Genomic DNA, 16,916 nt, shown 5'->3' on the forward strand with positions numbered 1-16,916 from the left:
CATGCTGCAAGACCTCTGATAGGTTGGAGGACGTACTCCTGAAGTTGTCATAATTACTGTGTAAGTCTATGAAAGGGGGTGAGAACCATGATTCTCCTGGGTTTTTTATTGAAGTCAATGTACCCAGTGGAGGACAGAAATGTGCTGTCCTCTGGCTACACCATGGTATTTGGTATTTTTGGTATTTGATATCTTATTAGGATCCCCATTGGTGCAACCCTACAGAGTGCTGTTGAGGCTACTCTAGACCTTCATTGCAAATCAATTATTTGGTGACGTGAATATGTTTAGTGCAGTTTATTTTTATAACTTTTTTTTAATGTTTCACTTTTTATTTTTATGAAATTCACTGAGGAGGATGGCCCTCTTCTGAGTAGCCTCCACTTCTGTCCTAAATTATTTTGGACTTCACTGTATGTCATGCACATATGCGCGTGCACAAGCTGTCTGTCACTATTTTAATGTAGTCTAATTGTCCTGCTGACGGTGTTGTGTTGGTGTGATCGTCACTCGCAGCAGAAATAGATTCCAGGGAGCTGATAGAACATTACACCCTGCTGCTGGTAGGTGTGACGATCAGGTTAAGCACAGTGAGGCAACACTACACGCACACACACACATAAGCATGCACGCACACACAAGCACACACAAACCTCCATAATGTGAGGGTTGTGTAAGTGTCGGAAGTCAGATCTGTTTAATGAAGTGTGATGTGTATCTAATTGGAGCATTGTGACTCAGCCTGCTCTCCATGTGATTATATCAGATCTATTGAGATCATGCCTTTTAGACAGTTTGTACAACCTTAATATTTACTAAATCTCTGTGGCTCTGAAGACAACACTGTTTTGTTATTCATAGTGTATTAAATATTTTGTACATTATTTCACATACATGGTGAACGAGCGCAGATACACACACACACACCAGGGTTTCCATGAGGGAAATGTGGTGCTGGACATTTGACCAGCAGCATTTTAATTTACCGGACCCATAATGCAACCTGATTAGTGCTCAGAAACACAGAAATCACATGTACATGATGGTCATTCATATTAACACAACCTGATTAGTGCTCAGAAACACACAAATCACATTTACATGATGGTCATTCATATTAACACAACCTGATTAGTGAGTCCACCCACAGTGCTCAGAAACACACAAATCACATGTACATTACATTATGGTCATTCATATTAACACAACATGCAAGTCGAGGATGCAACAATGTGCCAAAAAGACATTATTAGCCCATGTCAATCTACTATCCCCCATAGTAGAAAAGTTTACCTATTTTATTGGTCAGCTTGTCGAGAAAGAAATAGCATATTCCAAACAGACTCTGGGACAGTTGTGGGATGATACAGTCGATCCCAAATTCATACAACCAGTCGGCCAAGGCTACATCCCCCAAAAATGAAAAGCCTTGAGGCTGTTGCATCAGATCAGCACGTTTAGCTTAGAATGTTGTTTAACTATTATTTATTCACGTTATAAACGCAACAATGCTCACAAGGCAGGAGCCGAGGCTGCGTGGGAATGTTCGTTCAGTTAGTGGGAAAACAGTGTTGTCAAAAGTGCACCTCGTGCCATTGATTTCACGTGACAGAGATTAAAATATCCGTTCGAAATTTAGAATGAGGGGAGATGTAATATGAAACAACTAGCATGGGTTGCTAATATGACTAGGATTGTGCCTTTGGCTACTAGACAATGAAAGAAAGTTGATATAGTATAAAATAATTGCCTCCACAGTCTGATTTTGGCTAGGCAATTAAGTATATGTTTTGAAAATGTATACTGCCTCCAGCTCATTGCAAAGTGGTGTGTGACGCGCTGATGGAGCCTGCCTTCAGTTGACTCTGCATTTGCTGTTTGATATGCTGACAGATTTTCCGCTCAAAGGCTCTGTATCTGGAGGCTTTACGCGCGTGATAAATAAAATCCACAACGACTATACTGTACACGTGCGCCAATTTAATTCCACTAAATGATGTAATTAACCTATAAACCGATAAACTGGACCAGTCGAATGTATTTCCATCAACTGGTATCTCCTTTTAATGCATACATTTAAAAACATTATTTTACAACGAGATTTTTTTTTTCTTCATCTCCTGAACAAAACAAAAAAAAAGCCAGCGATTAGGCCTACTGGCAAACGGGAAACGCACATGCACACACAGGGACTGCGTGACCTGCTGGGCTGACTGAGCTGTATTTTCTGAGGTGTATGTGGTTTTAGCGGAGAGTTGCAGCATGCATAATGAGGTTTGGGCCTACACCCCTGGGTTATGAGTTTAGCAAACACAGCTGAGACAGGATGAGATGTCTAGCTCTCCTCTCGTTTTATTCTCTTTCCTGCCCTCCTCCCCCATCCCTTCCTCCCTCCTGTCTTTTCCTCTTGTCATGCATGTCATTTAGAAGTAACATTTGTTGTGAAAGCAGTGAGATCTCCCGTTTTTACCAATTCGATTTCAGACATCCAAACATCAAATTCCAAAGTGTTTTTGACACCATGGGTAGCTCTTCCTGCTCTGCATAATTCCGAATGGTTAAGGTTTTGGGGAAAAAATATATATAAAAATGAGTGTGTACCACTGGGATTGAACACGTGATCTTCAGATCCTGAGTCATGGGATTACTCGCACCCGTCACCCCCGTCCACAACGCCAAGCCTACTTGATGGTAATATCAAAAACAGTACAGTATGAAGATTGACAGGAACTGCTTCTCCAATAGAAATCACCAATCACGCTTGTAAGCGATGGCATGGCGACATTGGATAGCCAGTCACATGCTCAGAAACACGACCATTAAACCCAATGACTTCTCTCGCATAACTGCACATGTGCAGGCCTTCAAATAAAGGCACTCCTATATAACGTTTTTTTTTTAGTTTTTTTTTACAAAAATAAAACATTTGTCCGTTTGTCACTTTCACAAGATTGGAGTTAGAATAATAACATTTTCAACAATTTAAGACATTGGCTCGAATCTAGGTTGTTTCTTTAGATTTCAAGAAAATTAACAACTAAGGGAAGAATTCTTCACTTCTCTCACTGACTTCTCAAACCCCAAAACCCCGGCCTGGTCTACTTGGTCGCAATGTTGCACATCTGGATTTTAAAACTCTGGTAATAGCGCTCACTGTTGCCCCTAGTGGACGGTTAAGGCATCTCCTGACGTCCAATTTCGAAGTCAATCTTGAGTGATCTGGCTGGTGAGAGTGGGAGAGTGTCTAATGGCATTGTTCCACTCTGTTAATCAGAGGTCTGGCTGTGATGTCCATTCAGTCGTGAAAGTGCTTACGCGTCAGGAACCATCAGCCAATGAGGTCACAGGGGATTGGTCCTGAGGGGCCAGTGCAGTAGGCCATGTTATGTGTGTATCAGCGCCTTGGATTCACTCTAGAAATCTAGGATTATTCCAAAAGTTAACAATCCCAATTTGGTATAAATGTCCACACCCCTATTTAGAAACATATTCCTGCTGTTCACATTGTCCTCTCTCTGCTGGCTCTTTGTCCTCTCTCTGCTGGCTCTTTGTCCTCTCTCTGCTGGCTCTTTGTCCTCTCTCTGCTGTTCACATTGTCCTCTCTGCGCTGGCTCTTTGTCCTCTCTCTGCTGGCTCTTTGTCCTCTCTCTGCTGGCTCTTTGTTCTGTCTCTGCTGGCTCTTTGTCCTCTCTCTGCTGGCTCTTTGTCCTCTCTCTGCTGGTTCTTTGTCCTCTCTCTGCTGGCTCTTTGTCCTCTCTCTGCTGGCTCTTTGTCCTCTCTCTGCTGGCTCTTTGTCCTCTCTCTGCTGGCTCTTTGTCCTCTCTCTGCTGGCTATTTGTCCTCTCTCTGCTGGCTATTTGTCCTCTCTCTGCTGGCTCTTTGTCCTCTCTCTGCTGGCTCTTTGTCCTCTCTCTGCTGGCTCTTTGTACTTTCTCTGCTGGCTCTTTGTCCTTTCTCTGCTGGCTCTGTGGGAACCCCAACATTCACTCTGCCACCTCTCATATTCACTTATTCTCTCTCTGCTCTCTCCCTCGCTCCATTCCTGCCCTGCACAATCACTCGCTTCTCTGCTGCCACAGCAGCATGCCTTACAGAGCAGAGAAGTCATTTCTTTCTCTTTCTCCTCTCTCTCTCCAGCTCTAACCCACTGTGTATTAAAACTGTCAGAAACACAGCAAGAGGTCAGCTTCCATTAGTCTGAGAAGGTCACGAGGCTCATGTTTTTCTATTTCTAATGCTGACTATACTGGATCAGATGGTACTACTGATCATATAGTACAGCTGCGTATGTTAGAGGATGAAATGGTTTAGTGTACTCACTACACAGACAGACAGACACACATACTGACTGTATCCTTGGATTAATTGGGTTTAAGGCCATTGATGATGTAACTTCTACTTTATATGTAAATGGTTTAATTTTAGAGTTGGATTGGCCACTCCATGCATCACTGCTCTCCCCCTCCTCTTTCTGTGCTGTGTGCTCTTTGTACGCACATGGCGTAATTAACATCACTATGGATACAGGCGCTACAGTACACCAGTTGACTCGCTAGGGAGAGAGACATGAGGGAGGGAGAGTTGGAGGGAGATATGGAGGGAGGGGGAGAGAAGTGTGTTTCTACAGAAACAGACATGGTTGATAGTTGTTAGCGATCATGTGTGGTCGAGCAGATATTCAGTCTTTCCTCATTTGACGGCACTCACTAACCCTGTGCCCCTGTATGGGTCATAATAACTACTTCCACTGGGTTAGAGAGGTAGAGAGATGGATTCATGTCCTGGGATTCAGTCACAGAGCATTAGGATGAATATTTAGGAATATGAACTGTATTTATTGGAATAGTTTAGTTTACTGTTGTTTTTCTTTGTTTGTCCAAGTCCTGTCTCTCTCTCTCTCGCTGTCTCTCTCTCGCTGTCTCTCTCTCTCTGTCTCGCTGTCTCTCTCTCGCTGTCTCTCTCTCTCGCTGTCTCTCTCTCGCTGTCTCTCTCTCGCTGTCTCTGGCTGTCTCTCTCGCTGTCTCTCTCTCTCTCTCTCTGTCTCTCTCTCTCTCTCTCGCTGTCTCTCTCACTGTCTCTCTCTCGCTGTCTCTCTGTCGCTGTCTCTCTGTCGCTGTCTCTCGCTGTCTCTCTCTCTCGCTGTCTCTCTCTCTCTCTGTCTCTCTCTCGCTGTCTCTCTCTCTCGCTGTCTCTCTCTCTCTCTCTCTCTCTCTCTCTCTCTCTCTCTCGCTGTCTCTCTCTCTCTCGCTGTCTCTCTCGCTGTCTCTCTCTCGCTGTCTTTCTCTCTCTCGCTGTCTTTCTCTCTCTCGCTGTCTCTTTCTCTCTCGCTGTCTCTTTCTCTCTCTCGCTGTCTCTTTCTCTCTCTCGCTGTCTCTTTCTCTCTCTCGCTGTCTCTTTCTCTCTCTCGCTGTCTCTCTCTCTCTCACTGTCTCTCTCTCTCTCGCTGTCTCTCTCTCTCGCTGTCTCTCTCTCTCTTGCTGTCTCTCTCTCTCGCTGTCTCTCTCACTGTCTCTCTCTCGCTGTCTCTCTCACTGTCTCTCTCGCTGTCTCTCTCGCTGTCTCTCTCGCTGTCTCTCTCTCTCTCGCTGTCTCTCTCTCTGTCTCTCTCTCTGTCTCTGTCTCTGTGTCTCTCTCTCTCTGCCTCTCTGTCTCTGTCTCTCTCTCTTGCTGTCTCTCTCTCGCTGTCTCTCTCTCTCTCGCTGTCTCTCTCTCTCTCTCTCTCGCTGTCTCTCTCTCTCTCGCTGTCTCTCTCTCGCTGTCTCTCTCTCTGTCTTTCTCTCTCGCTGTCTCTTTCTCTCTCTCGCTGTCTTTCTCTCTCTCGCTGTCTTTCTCTCTCTCGCTGTCTCTTTCTCTCTCTCGCTGTCTCTCTCTCTCTCGCTGTCTCTCTCTCTCTCTCTCTCTCTCTCTCTCTCTCTCTGTCTCTCTCTCTCGCTCTCTGTCTCTCGCTGTCTCTCTCGCTGTCTCTGCTGTCTCTCTCTGTCTCTGTCTCTCTCTCTGTCTCTGTCTCTGTGTCTCTCTCTCTCTGTCTCTCTGTCTCTGTCTCTCTCTCTCTCTGTCTCTCTGTCTCTGTCTCTCTCTCTCTCTCTGTCTCTCTCACTCTGTCTCGCTCTCTCGCTCTCTCTCTCTCTCTCTCTGTCTCTCTCTGTCTCTCTGTGTCTCTCTGTCTCTCTGTGTCTCTCTGTCTCTCTCGCTATCTCAATTCAATTCAATTCAAGGGCTTTATTGGCATGGGAAACATGTGTTAACATTGCCAAAGCAAGTGAGGTAGGTAATATATAAAGTGAAATAAACAATAAAAATTAACAGTAAACATTACACATACAGAAGTTTCAAAACAATAAAGACATTACAAATGTCATATTATATATATATATATATATATATACAGTGTTTTAACAATGTACAAATGGTTAAAGGACACAAGATAAAATAAATAAGCATAAATATGGGTTGTATTTACAGTGTGTTCTTCACTGGTTGCCCTTTTCTCGTGGCAACAGGTCACAAATATTGCTGCTGTGATGGCACACTGTGGAATTTCACCCAGTAGATATGGGAGTTTATCAAAATTGGATTTGTTTTCGAATTCTTTGTGGATCTGTGTAATCTGAGGGAAATATGTCTCTCTAATATGGTCATACATTGAGCAGGAGGTTAGGAAGTGCAGCTCAGTTTCCACCTCATTTTGTGGGCAGTGAGCACATAGCCTGTCGTCTCCTGAGAGCCATGTCTGTCTACGGCGGCCTTTCTCAATAGCAAGGCTATGCTCACTGAGTCTGTACATAGTCAAATCTTTCCTTAATTTTGGGTCAGTCACAGTGGTCAGGTATTCTGCCGCTGTGTACTCTTTGTTTAGGGACAAATAGCATTCTCGTTTGCTCTGTTTTTTTTGTTAATACTTTCCAATGTGTCAAGTAATTATCTTTTTGTTTTCTCATGATTTGGTTGGGTCTAGTTGTGCTGCTGTCCTGGGGCTCTGTAGGGTGTCTTTGTGTTTGTGTTTATCTCTCTCTCTCTCTCTCTCTCTCTCTCTCTCTCTCTCTCTCTCTCTCTCTCTCTCTCTCTCTCTCTCTCTCTCTCCGTCTCTAACTCGGTCTCTCTCTCTAACTCTCTATCTTTATCTCTCTGTAACTCTGTGTCCCTGTGTGTGTTGTATCCCAGAGAGTAAATTCACTAACCTATACCAGTTGTAACTGCTAACAGACAGCAATCACCTTACAGACTTGTACCGGAAAGAAGAGGTCGTCACGGTAACTGCAGCTGGGGGAGCCATCCAGAGCCCCCGCTTCCCGAACGCCTACCCCCGAAACCTGCAGTTGTCATGGAAACTACTGTCGCCCCACAACACCCGCATCGTCCTGGAGTTTGACTCCCACTTTGCGCTGGAGGAACCAGAGAACGAAGTCTGCAGGTGAGAGAGGGAGGAGAGGCTAGAGAGGTAGAGAGAGATTGAAGCGCCAAGGAGAGAGAAAGTTGGCTGAGTTTGTAACGGATGAAAGGGGAGAGAGAGAAGGCTGGTATCCCTCTGATGGGGGGTATCGACATCTACAGAGTCTAAAGAAAGGAGGAATGGATGAAAGGGGGATGGAGGGATGGATGAAGGTTACCTTTGCAGTAATGAAGAATATGTCCTTGAGGGTGAGAAGAGTGAATTGACTTTTAATCCCCAAACCAAAGGCAGCTGTCTTCGTAAGCATTTTAGACAAGAGAGAGAAACAGAGAGTGGGAGAGATGAGGAAAGATAAAGAGAAAAATAGGGAAGTGACTCTGGGGATTGGCTCTTCAACAATGAACCATTTTCTACTGAACAGTGATGATTAATTGATTGATTAATTCATTAAATCCATTGATTGACAGGTTAGTGACCCTCTTCTCTCCCCCTTCCCTCCCAGGTATGACTTTGTGGAGGTGGAGGACATCTCAGAGACCAGTACTATTGTCTGGGGGAGATGGTGTGGTCAGAGAGTCCCTCCACACCTCACCTCCAAAACCAACACCCTCAAAGTCACCTTCAAGTCAGACGACTACTTCGTGGCCAAGCCTGGCTTCAAACTCAACTACTCTCTACTGGTGAGTGAACACCGGGATGTGACTGCATCTCATTCCACAAAGATGGTGCTGAAACGTAAATACCTACGGCTGGTGTTATAACTGCCAATGAATCTCTTATGCCATCCTTATGACAGTCTAATGTAGTCTGTGTGACAGAGGGTTCAAGTACGGTGCTACCAAAATCCTTCCCGAGGTAACTAGCTGTGGGAATTAAGAGATGACTAAACCCATTAACGTCTGTTTCCTTTGTAAGATCTCTAACTTGATTAAAGAGGAGGGAGAGGGAGGGGTGGAGGGAGGGAGGGAGGCTGAGTATGTGCTCTTTAAAAAGCCCAGTCTGGATAAGAAGATTAGATTTGTCACAACATCAGTCGTTAAATAGTGGAGGGAGATTTAGATGTGTAGATGTTCCCTTGGCTTTCAGGCACATTATGATCACTAAAGAGACAGGGGTTTTTATTCCACCCTCTAAAGCATTTCACTATAAACACACATTATACCACAACACTCTACACTCCTCTCCATTCTGAAAGATTCTGGAAGTGTCTCCCTCCACCCCTCTCGCCTGGAGAGGTAGGCATATACAGTACATGCCAGTTGTCGTCCCTTCTCCACAGTGCATCGTCGTCTTCGTCCATGTTCTTTTTCCTCCCTCTGCCCTTGTGTGTAACTGACTACTGTGTGTGTCCTGGATTCAGTCCTATGTAGCAAAATCTGAAATGGCTTTTTTTTTTTTTTTTTTTTTACATTGGATAAAGGTAGAGACTCCGAGCTAGAAAATGGTATATTATACACTAAGGTTAACATTAGGCTATAACTAGCAATACAAATGGCTTTCTGAGATACAAATAATATTACTACACAGATCATACATCTAACGTTAGCTAGCGAACCAGCCAGCTAACATTAGCTAGCTAGCTAACAGTACGCTTTAAATTGCAATGAAAACAACTTTCTGACAAAATTAGAAATATATAATATCTGAAAATGTAGGTAGCTTGAGTCTCTTACCTGTATACATGGATGAACGCTTCTCCTTCTCTGTCACGGATGCCATGGTTACCATTAGTTTGAAGATGTAATCCGGAGACAGGTGTTTTATACAACAGCCTTCTCTGTGTTCTCTCTTTGACCCCCTCTGCATATTTGCAATCAAACGCCAGAATGTTCTCCATCTCCTATCATACTCTGCTTCCACCGGGCATTCCACTGATTTCAAAACTCGGTCAACTTCTTCCTTGACAACAGCACTGTTGATCGCTGTTTCAGAAGACTCTACAATGTCTGGTTCAATGACAATGTTTTTACCTAAATTAGGGATTTCCTTGTCGTCTGATTCGTCAGATAGAGATAACAAGGCCCAATCGTTCTCCAGAAAGTGGAGAGCATGAGCAACACTTTTTTGCAGTTCTTTGGAATATATTTTTAAGAAGTTGATTTAGAAAGGATGACCTGCACATACTGAGCAGCTCATGTTATACAGAAGTATGCTACATGGCAGACCAACCCAAACTCATCTCTCTGCATGTCAAGCCCATCCATTATCTCAGCCAATCATGGCTAGCGGGGAAGGTCTTTTTCTGTGGCTAAATCAACTAGGCTGGTAATATATATATATATATATATATATATATATATTTTTTTTAAATCTTGGTATTTACAGATGGTATACGCGTTTGTAAAGACACTTGAAGGTTTACATGTTCCAGAAGGCATTTCTGCCCCCCAAAAAAATATTTACTTTCAAACGGCCTCTCCTGTGAAATAGTGCCGTGCGAAATATGCCTAGTTTCCTGAAACGAGTCACCAGTTACACCCCGTGTGTACGTGTTTGCTTGTGATTGTGTGAAACGAACACATTTCCCAGACAGGGAAGCTGCCATTAGATTGGCCTCCCAGTACACACACACTTACCCAGACAGGGAAGCTGCCATTAGATTGGCCTCCCAGTACACACACACTTACCCAGACAGGGTAGCTGCCGTTAGATTGGCCTCCCAGTATACACACACTTACCCAGACAGGGAAGCTGCCATTAGATTGGCCTCCCAGTACACACACACTTACCCAGACAGGGAAGCTGCCATTAGATTGGCCTCCCAGTACACACACACTTACCCAGACAGGGAAGCTGCCATTAGATTGGCCTCCCAGTACACACACACTTACCCAGACAGGGTAGCTGCCGTTAGATTGGCCTCCCAGTACACACACACTTACCCAGACAGGGAAGCTGCCGTTAGATTGGCCTCCCAGTACACACACACTTACCCAGACAGGGAAGCTGCCATTAGATTGGCCTCCCAGTACACACACACTTACCCAGACAGGGAAGCTGCCATTAGATTGGCCTCCCAGTGCACACACACTTACCCAGACAGGGAAGCTGCTGTTAGATTGGCCTCTCAGTACACACACACACTTACCCAGACAGGGAAGCTGCTGTAAGATTGGCCTCCCAGTACACACACTTACCCAGACAGGGAAGCTGTCATTAGATTGGCCTTCCAGTACCCTCACACTTACCCAGACACGGAAGCTGCTGTTAGATTGGCCTCCCAGTACACACACTTACCCCTCTACCACCTCTAGGGCTGTGAGAGGCTTCATTTAACAGCTCTAATTTGTTGTGCCCTGTTGTATAGATAAGATGGAGGGAGGAGGAGAGGAAGAGAGGGAAAGAGAGGGAAAGAGAGGGAAAGAGAGGGAAAGAGAGGGAAAGAGAGGGAGGAGGAGAAAAGAGAGGAAAGAGAGGGAAAGAGAGGGAAAGAGAGAGAAAGAGAGAGAAAGAGAGGGAAAGAGAGGGAGGAGGAGAGAAAGAGAGGGAAAGAGAGGGAAAGAGAGGGAAAGAGAGGGGAGAGAGGGAAAGAGAGGGAAAGAGAGGGAAAGAGAGAGAAAGAGAGGGAGGAGGAGAGGAAGAGAGGGAAAGAGAGGGAAAGAGAGGGAAAGAGAGGGAAAGAGAGGGAAAGAGAGGGGAGAGAAAGGTAGAACAGGTGTCTCAGATCCTATCATGCTGACAGCCGATAACTCCTTCAAAACAAAGAGAGGGGTGAGGAGAGCGAGCGTTATGAGAGAGTGTGAGTGGAGATAAAAACAATTACAGAGATGGAGAGAAACACAATGTAGAGTGTGAGAACAAGCAGGAACTAGACTATCAGTCATTCGTCATCACAACCACAATACAATCATTACATAACCCAAAAAAATCGACCATAACACAACCACAATACAACCATTACTCAACCACAATACAACCATTACACAACCAAAAAAAAACAACTATAACACAACCACAATATGATAAGATAACATATAGTTTATTAGTCCATATGTGATGGAAATGGGTCTTGAGCTTTAACCCCACCCCCCGATACACACACAAGCACAACAACACGATGTGACATGACCATGGCTCTAACTGAATGCTGTAGTGCTGTTCTTAATTTCCTTAACAAAAGGAATCCTCTAGAACATGTATTCCCAAACTGGGGTATGCGAACCCCCAGGGGTACGCCAAATAAAAATGTGATTATCTTATTTTTTATTTATTTTTTCTCTTTTTTTTCACATTTTCAAACAGTAAATTTATATTTTCCAACGGGGCTATATACATTTGGGTGAAGTTTTTTTTTTTCTTGCCTGAGTAGCCTCGTTTCACTGACCAAAAATCTAATTAAACCATCTAGTGTTCAGCGAAATAACAGCACATTGTCAAATACAAGCAGCCTAGTCAAATAATTAACATCCAATCACATTAACCGTTATTCTCACGGGAATTCCACTAACGGTCTGTATGCAGCCAAACGTAGCTGCTGCTCATGTTGGTATCTGTACTGATGGTGCAAAAGCCATGATAGGAAGACATAGTGGAGTGGTAACGTGTGTGCAAGCAGTTTCTCCCAACGCCACTTGGGTCCACTGCAGCATCCAGTGAGAGGCTCTTGCTGCCAACGGAATGCCTGACAGATTGAAAGACATTTTGGACACTACCATGAAAATGGTTAACTTTGTTAAAGCAAGGCCCCTGAACTCTCGTGTATTTTCTGCACTATTCAATGCTATGAGCAGCAACTATGTAACGCTTTTACAACATACAGAAGTGCGTTGGTTGTTAACCTGTTGAAACTCCCCATCCCGGATCCGGGATCGTGACTAAAGCCTCAGGCTCATTAGCATAAGGCAACGTTAACGATTTCTGAAAATCGCAAATAAAATGAAAATAATGCGCCTGCTCTCAAGCTTAGCCTTTTCTTAACAACACTGTCATCTCAGATTTTCAAAATATGCTTTTGAACCATAGAAATTGACTAATTTGTGTAAGAGTATGCTAAGCTAGCTTAGCATTTTGAGTAGCATTTAGCACGCAACATTTTCACAAAAACCAGATAACCAAATAAATAAAATAATTTACCTTTGAAGAGCTTCGGATGTTTTCAATGAGGAGACTCTCAGTTACATACCAAATGCACAGTTTTTCCTGAAAGCTTCTGTGTGTAGGAGAAATCGTTCCGTTTTGTACATCGCATTTGGCTACCGAAACGAAACGAAAATTCAGTCACCTACAACGTCAAACTTTTTCCAAATTAACTCCATAATATCGACCGAAACATGGCAAACGTTGTTTGGAATCAATCCTCAAGGTGTTTTTTCACATATCTCTTCATTGATATATCGTTCGTGTAAGCTTGCATTCTTCTCTAAATTCCATGGAAAAATACTTGCAGCTGACTTTTGCGCACCAATTTCGGCGCAGGACACCGGGCATACACCTGGTAAATGTGGTCTCTTATGGTCAATCTTCCAATGATATGCCTACAAATACGTCACAATGCTGCAGACACCTTGGGGAAACGACAGAAAGGGCAGACTTACTCTTCTCGCATTCACAGCCATATAAGGAGACAATGGAAAACAGAGCCTCAAAAATCCTGCTCATTTCCTGGATGCCGTCTCATCTTGGTTTTGCCTGAAGCTCACGTTCTAGGGCACGCACAGAAAATATCTTTGTAGTTCTGGACACGTCAGAGTGTTTTCTTTCGAAAGCTATCAATTATATGCATAGTCGAGCATCTTTTTGTGACAAAATATCTTGTTTAAAACGGGAACGTTTTTCATCCAAAAATGAAATAGCGCCCCCATAGCATCAAGAGGTTAAGGGGCAAAGTATTGACACGTTTTTTTAATTGAGAGACCAGCTTAAAGTTTGCTTTGGTGACCATAATTTTCACTTGTCTGACCGCTTGCATGATCAGTTTCTCACACGACTGGCCTATCTGGGTGATGTTTTTTCTCGCCTGAACAACTATATTCAATGTGCTGGATAAAATTGAGACTCTGATGAAGAAATTGGAGCTTTCTCTGTCTGCATTAGCAAGGATAACAAAGAAATCATTGTATGATTTTTGTTGTGTGCAAATAAACTCAAGCTTACAGACAATGTCAAATGTGATATAGTGAGTGAGTTGGGTGCACAATTACGCAGGTACGTTCCCGAAATGGATGACACAAACAACTGGATTCATTATCCCTTTCATGCCCTGCCTCCAGTCCACTTACCGATATCTGAACAAGAGAGCCTCATCGAAATTGCAACAAGCGGTTCTGTGAAAATTGAATTTAATCTGAAGCCACTGCTAGAAAACATCAAAGTAGACTGTGCCGGCCTCCCAGGTGGCACCGCTAACACTGCATCGCAGTGCACGGTGTTTCCTCCAACACATTGGTGCGGCTGGCTTCCGGGTTGGATGCGCACTGTGTTAAGAAGCAGTGCGGCTTGGTTGGGTTGTGTTTCGGAGGACGCATGGCTTTCGACCTTCGTCTCTCTCGAGCCAGTACGGGAGTTGTAGCGATGAGACCAGATAGTAACTACTAACAATTGGATACCACGAAATTGGGGAGAAAAGGGGGTAAAATTCAACAACAAAAAAAACAAAAAAAAGTAGACTGTGCCTTGACAAATCGCGCTGTTAAGACACTGATGGCCTTTGCAACCGCGTATCTATGTGAGAGTGGATTCTCGGCCCTCACTAGCATGAAAACTAAATACAGGCACAGACTGTGTGTGGGAAATGATTTAAAATGGAGACTCTCTCCAATACAACCCAACAGAGTTATGTGCATCCTCTCAAGCACACCCTTCTCATTAACCTGCGGTAAGTTATTCACAGTTTTCAATGAACAAATAAGGTTTTATATGTAAGATGGCTAAATAAAGAGCAACATGATTGATTATTATTATATTATTATCTGTGCCCTGGTCCTATAAGATCTCTTCGTCACTTCCCACGAGCTGGGTTGTGACAAAAACTCAAACTCATTCTTATGTTTAATAAATGTATCGTAGAGCATGTGTGTGGCAGGCTTACAATGATGGCAAAAACCAATATTTGAGAGTGCGCTGACCCTGGTGCTAGAGGGGGTACGCAGCTGGAGGTTGAATGTTTGAAGGGGTACGGGACTATAAAAAGTTTGAGAACCAGTGATTCAGGCTTAGTGGAGTTCCTCAGAACAGAAGATCCATCCAGGCAGAAATATGATCCAGATGTTTCCAGGCATTGCAGCTATTTTGAGACCCACTGAGGTTTTCCCATAAATACATCAACAGATATTCCCTGTGGCAAAACAACACCAAAATCATCTTTATCTCCTCCAGAAATAACATGTCTGAGAGGATGATTACAGACATATACTCATATACTCTACAGTGGAAAGTCTACACATCAGAGTTATCGGATTCACATGGAATTGTTGTTCAATTTAAATGTTTGAATATAAAATTACTGGTGAAGAGATTAAATGTAATTTTAGCTTCCAAATGAGAGATTTGGGTTCAGGGCTCTGCTCAATCAGTGGCCGCCCCTGTGAAGAGACATGGGTTATAAAACTTTTCAAACACACCCTTCTCGCTCCACTATATAAAGCCTTGACGAAAATGTAACCTCCTGTTCCAAGTACGTGAGGTCTGCAGCCTCTGCGTTAAAAGGACTAACATGTCAACTACAGAACTAAGTCAACCTCAGAGTGAGCTTTGGTTGCGAATGGTATGAACTTTGAACTCTTATTCACTACAGAAGTGGTACCTCCTAGCCGTTGAGTTAGCAACAGCAGCTGCAAGCGCGGGCTAGGAAAGAACAGCCAGAGTGTCCCGTCTACCACACAACGACGTTACTTCCAACGTATTCAATTGACCACCAGAGACATTCTTCAAAGGACTCGGTTTGGCAACACAGCCTTCCATCAACCTACCGAAGCGCTGCTCAGAATAAATATTTATTGCATTTTCCTTTTCCAAATGGGCGGTAATTTAGAATGCATAAGATACTGTGTTTACGATAGCACAGCTTCTCCCTTTGTCCCTCATTCTTCCCTCAGTCTTCCCGCTCCTTCACTCAAACCCAGCCCCTTTTCTTTTGTGTAACCAGCTGTCATATCTTTTCCGCCCGCTAAGGACGTTTTCCTTTGACGTAATTTGTAATCAAGTTATGATTTAATTATGTGTATGTGTAATTCTGTGTGATTAGTTAGGTATTTAGTAAATAAATAATTAAACCAAATTTTGGATTGCTGATTCAACTTGTTAGCCAGGGTTCGTGAAGAAACCAAGAATTTACAACTTTCAGATGAGACTGAATTAAGGTGACGATTAATATTGACTGCTATTGATGTCAAATATTACTAGGTCTTTAAGAGTTTATTTGGAAGATAACAGCTCTATAAATATATTTTTTTATTTTGTGGTGCCCTGACTCTCTAGTTAATTACATTTATATGATTAGCTCAATCAGGTAATATTAAATATGGAGAAAGGATTTTATAGAATAGCATGTCATATCACTTAATCCGGTATAGCCAAAGACACGACAATACAATATACCTTATTATGGCAATATCTGTTATTTTATAGTTTGTTTCATCCCGAAGCACCGCTTCCCAAACCCTTCTTACCCATTGACCACCTGAAACCTTTTCTACCCAGAAGGACCTAGTCTTGTCTGCCATGACTCTCCAGCTACCATTTAGGAAGCCGTGGCTTCATGTCCCTGTTGGTTTACTCTCTAATGGCACTGTAAACTGTTATTCCTATTAAAAGTCCCAGGTGCATGTGGCCTTAACCCAGCTGTCCCTGCATTCTCCTCTGAAGCACAGAACTGTGGGACAGTTTACTGAATCCGACTGCCTAATAAGGTCAGATGCTCACTCTGATGCACATTTGGGGCTGCTGCAGTGGCCAAACACACACACACACAATACACACAATACTAATGTATAAGACTCATAACAAAGAGGGAAGTCCACACACTCACTACCCCAGCTGTGTATGAGGTCAGAGGGGTTTCTGCACAGTGTGTATCTGTGGGTTGCATGTGAGAAACACAGAAGCTATAAAACAAAAGATTAGTCACTAAGCTTGGAAGTCATCTCTGATTTACGTATGACACACACACACACACACACACACACACACACACACACAGTACACATCGTCTTTGAAGTGGGTTCAGACTGCATGCTATGTAGATGTATAGAGTCACTTTGAACTTCATTTAACAGAGTTTTTAAGGTAAACCAGTTAACTGTGTCTGTGATGACCGCTCCTAGAACTGCTGCATGTGTTTTTAGGAGAGCCATCACACAGAGCCATCACACAGAGCCATCACACAGATCAACCAGCTGCAGTTGCACATCAGCACGGGGTGTGTTCACAAGTCACCTTTCACAACCAGTTGTGGGTAGTGGCTCTCCTCTACCTATAGCACCTCATCTATCTGAAGAGAAGAGGAATGCTGTCTGTGAACTCTTTTCAGCAGCTCTGTTGCAAACTCCTAGTAACACAATGTGAAACAGATGGATGTGGACCACAGACA

General features: G+C 43.5%; 1 protein-coding gene across 1 annotated transcript in view; it reads left to right on the forward strand.

The window, feature by feature from the left end:
* The window catches only part of LOC135545099 (platelet-derived growth factor D-like), a 111,998-nt gene that overhangs the window by 52,744 nt on the left and 42,338 nt on the right, over positions 1 to 16,916 (forward strand). The window contains exons 2-3 of the mRNA XM_064972740.1: positions 7,222 to 7,411; positions 7,893 to 8,070. Coding sequence (XP_064828812.1) covers positions 7,222 to 7,411; positions 7,893 to 8,070 — 368 coding nt within the window. The remainder of the gene's footprint in view (positions 1 to 7,221; positions 7,412 to 7,892; positions 8,071 to 16,916) is intronic.

The sequence above is a fragment of the Oncorhynchus masou genome, chromosome 9 (assembly GCF_036934945.1).
Source record: "Oncorhynchus masou masou isolate Uvic2021 chromosome 9, UVic_Omas_1.1, whole genome shotgun sequence".
Classification (NCBI taxonomy): Eukaryota; Metazoa; Chordata; class Actinopteri; order Salmoniformes; family Salmonidae; genus Oncorhynchus; species Oncorhynchus masou.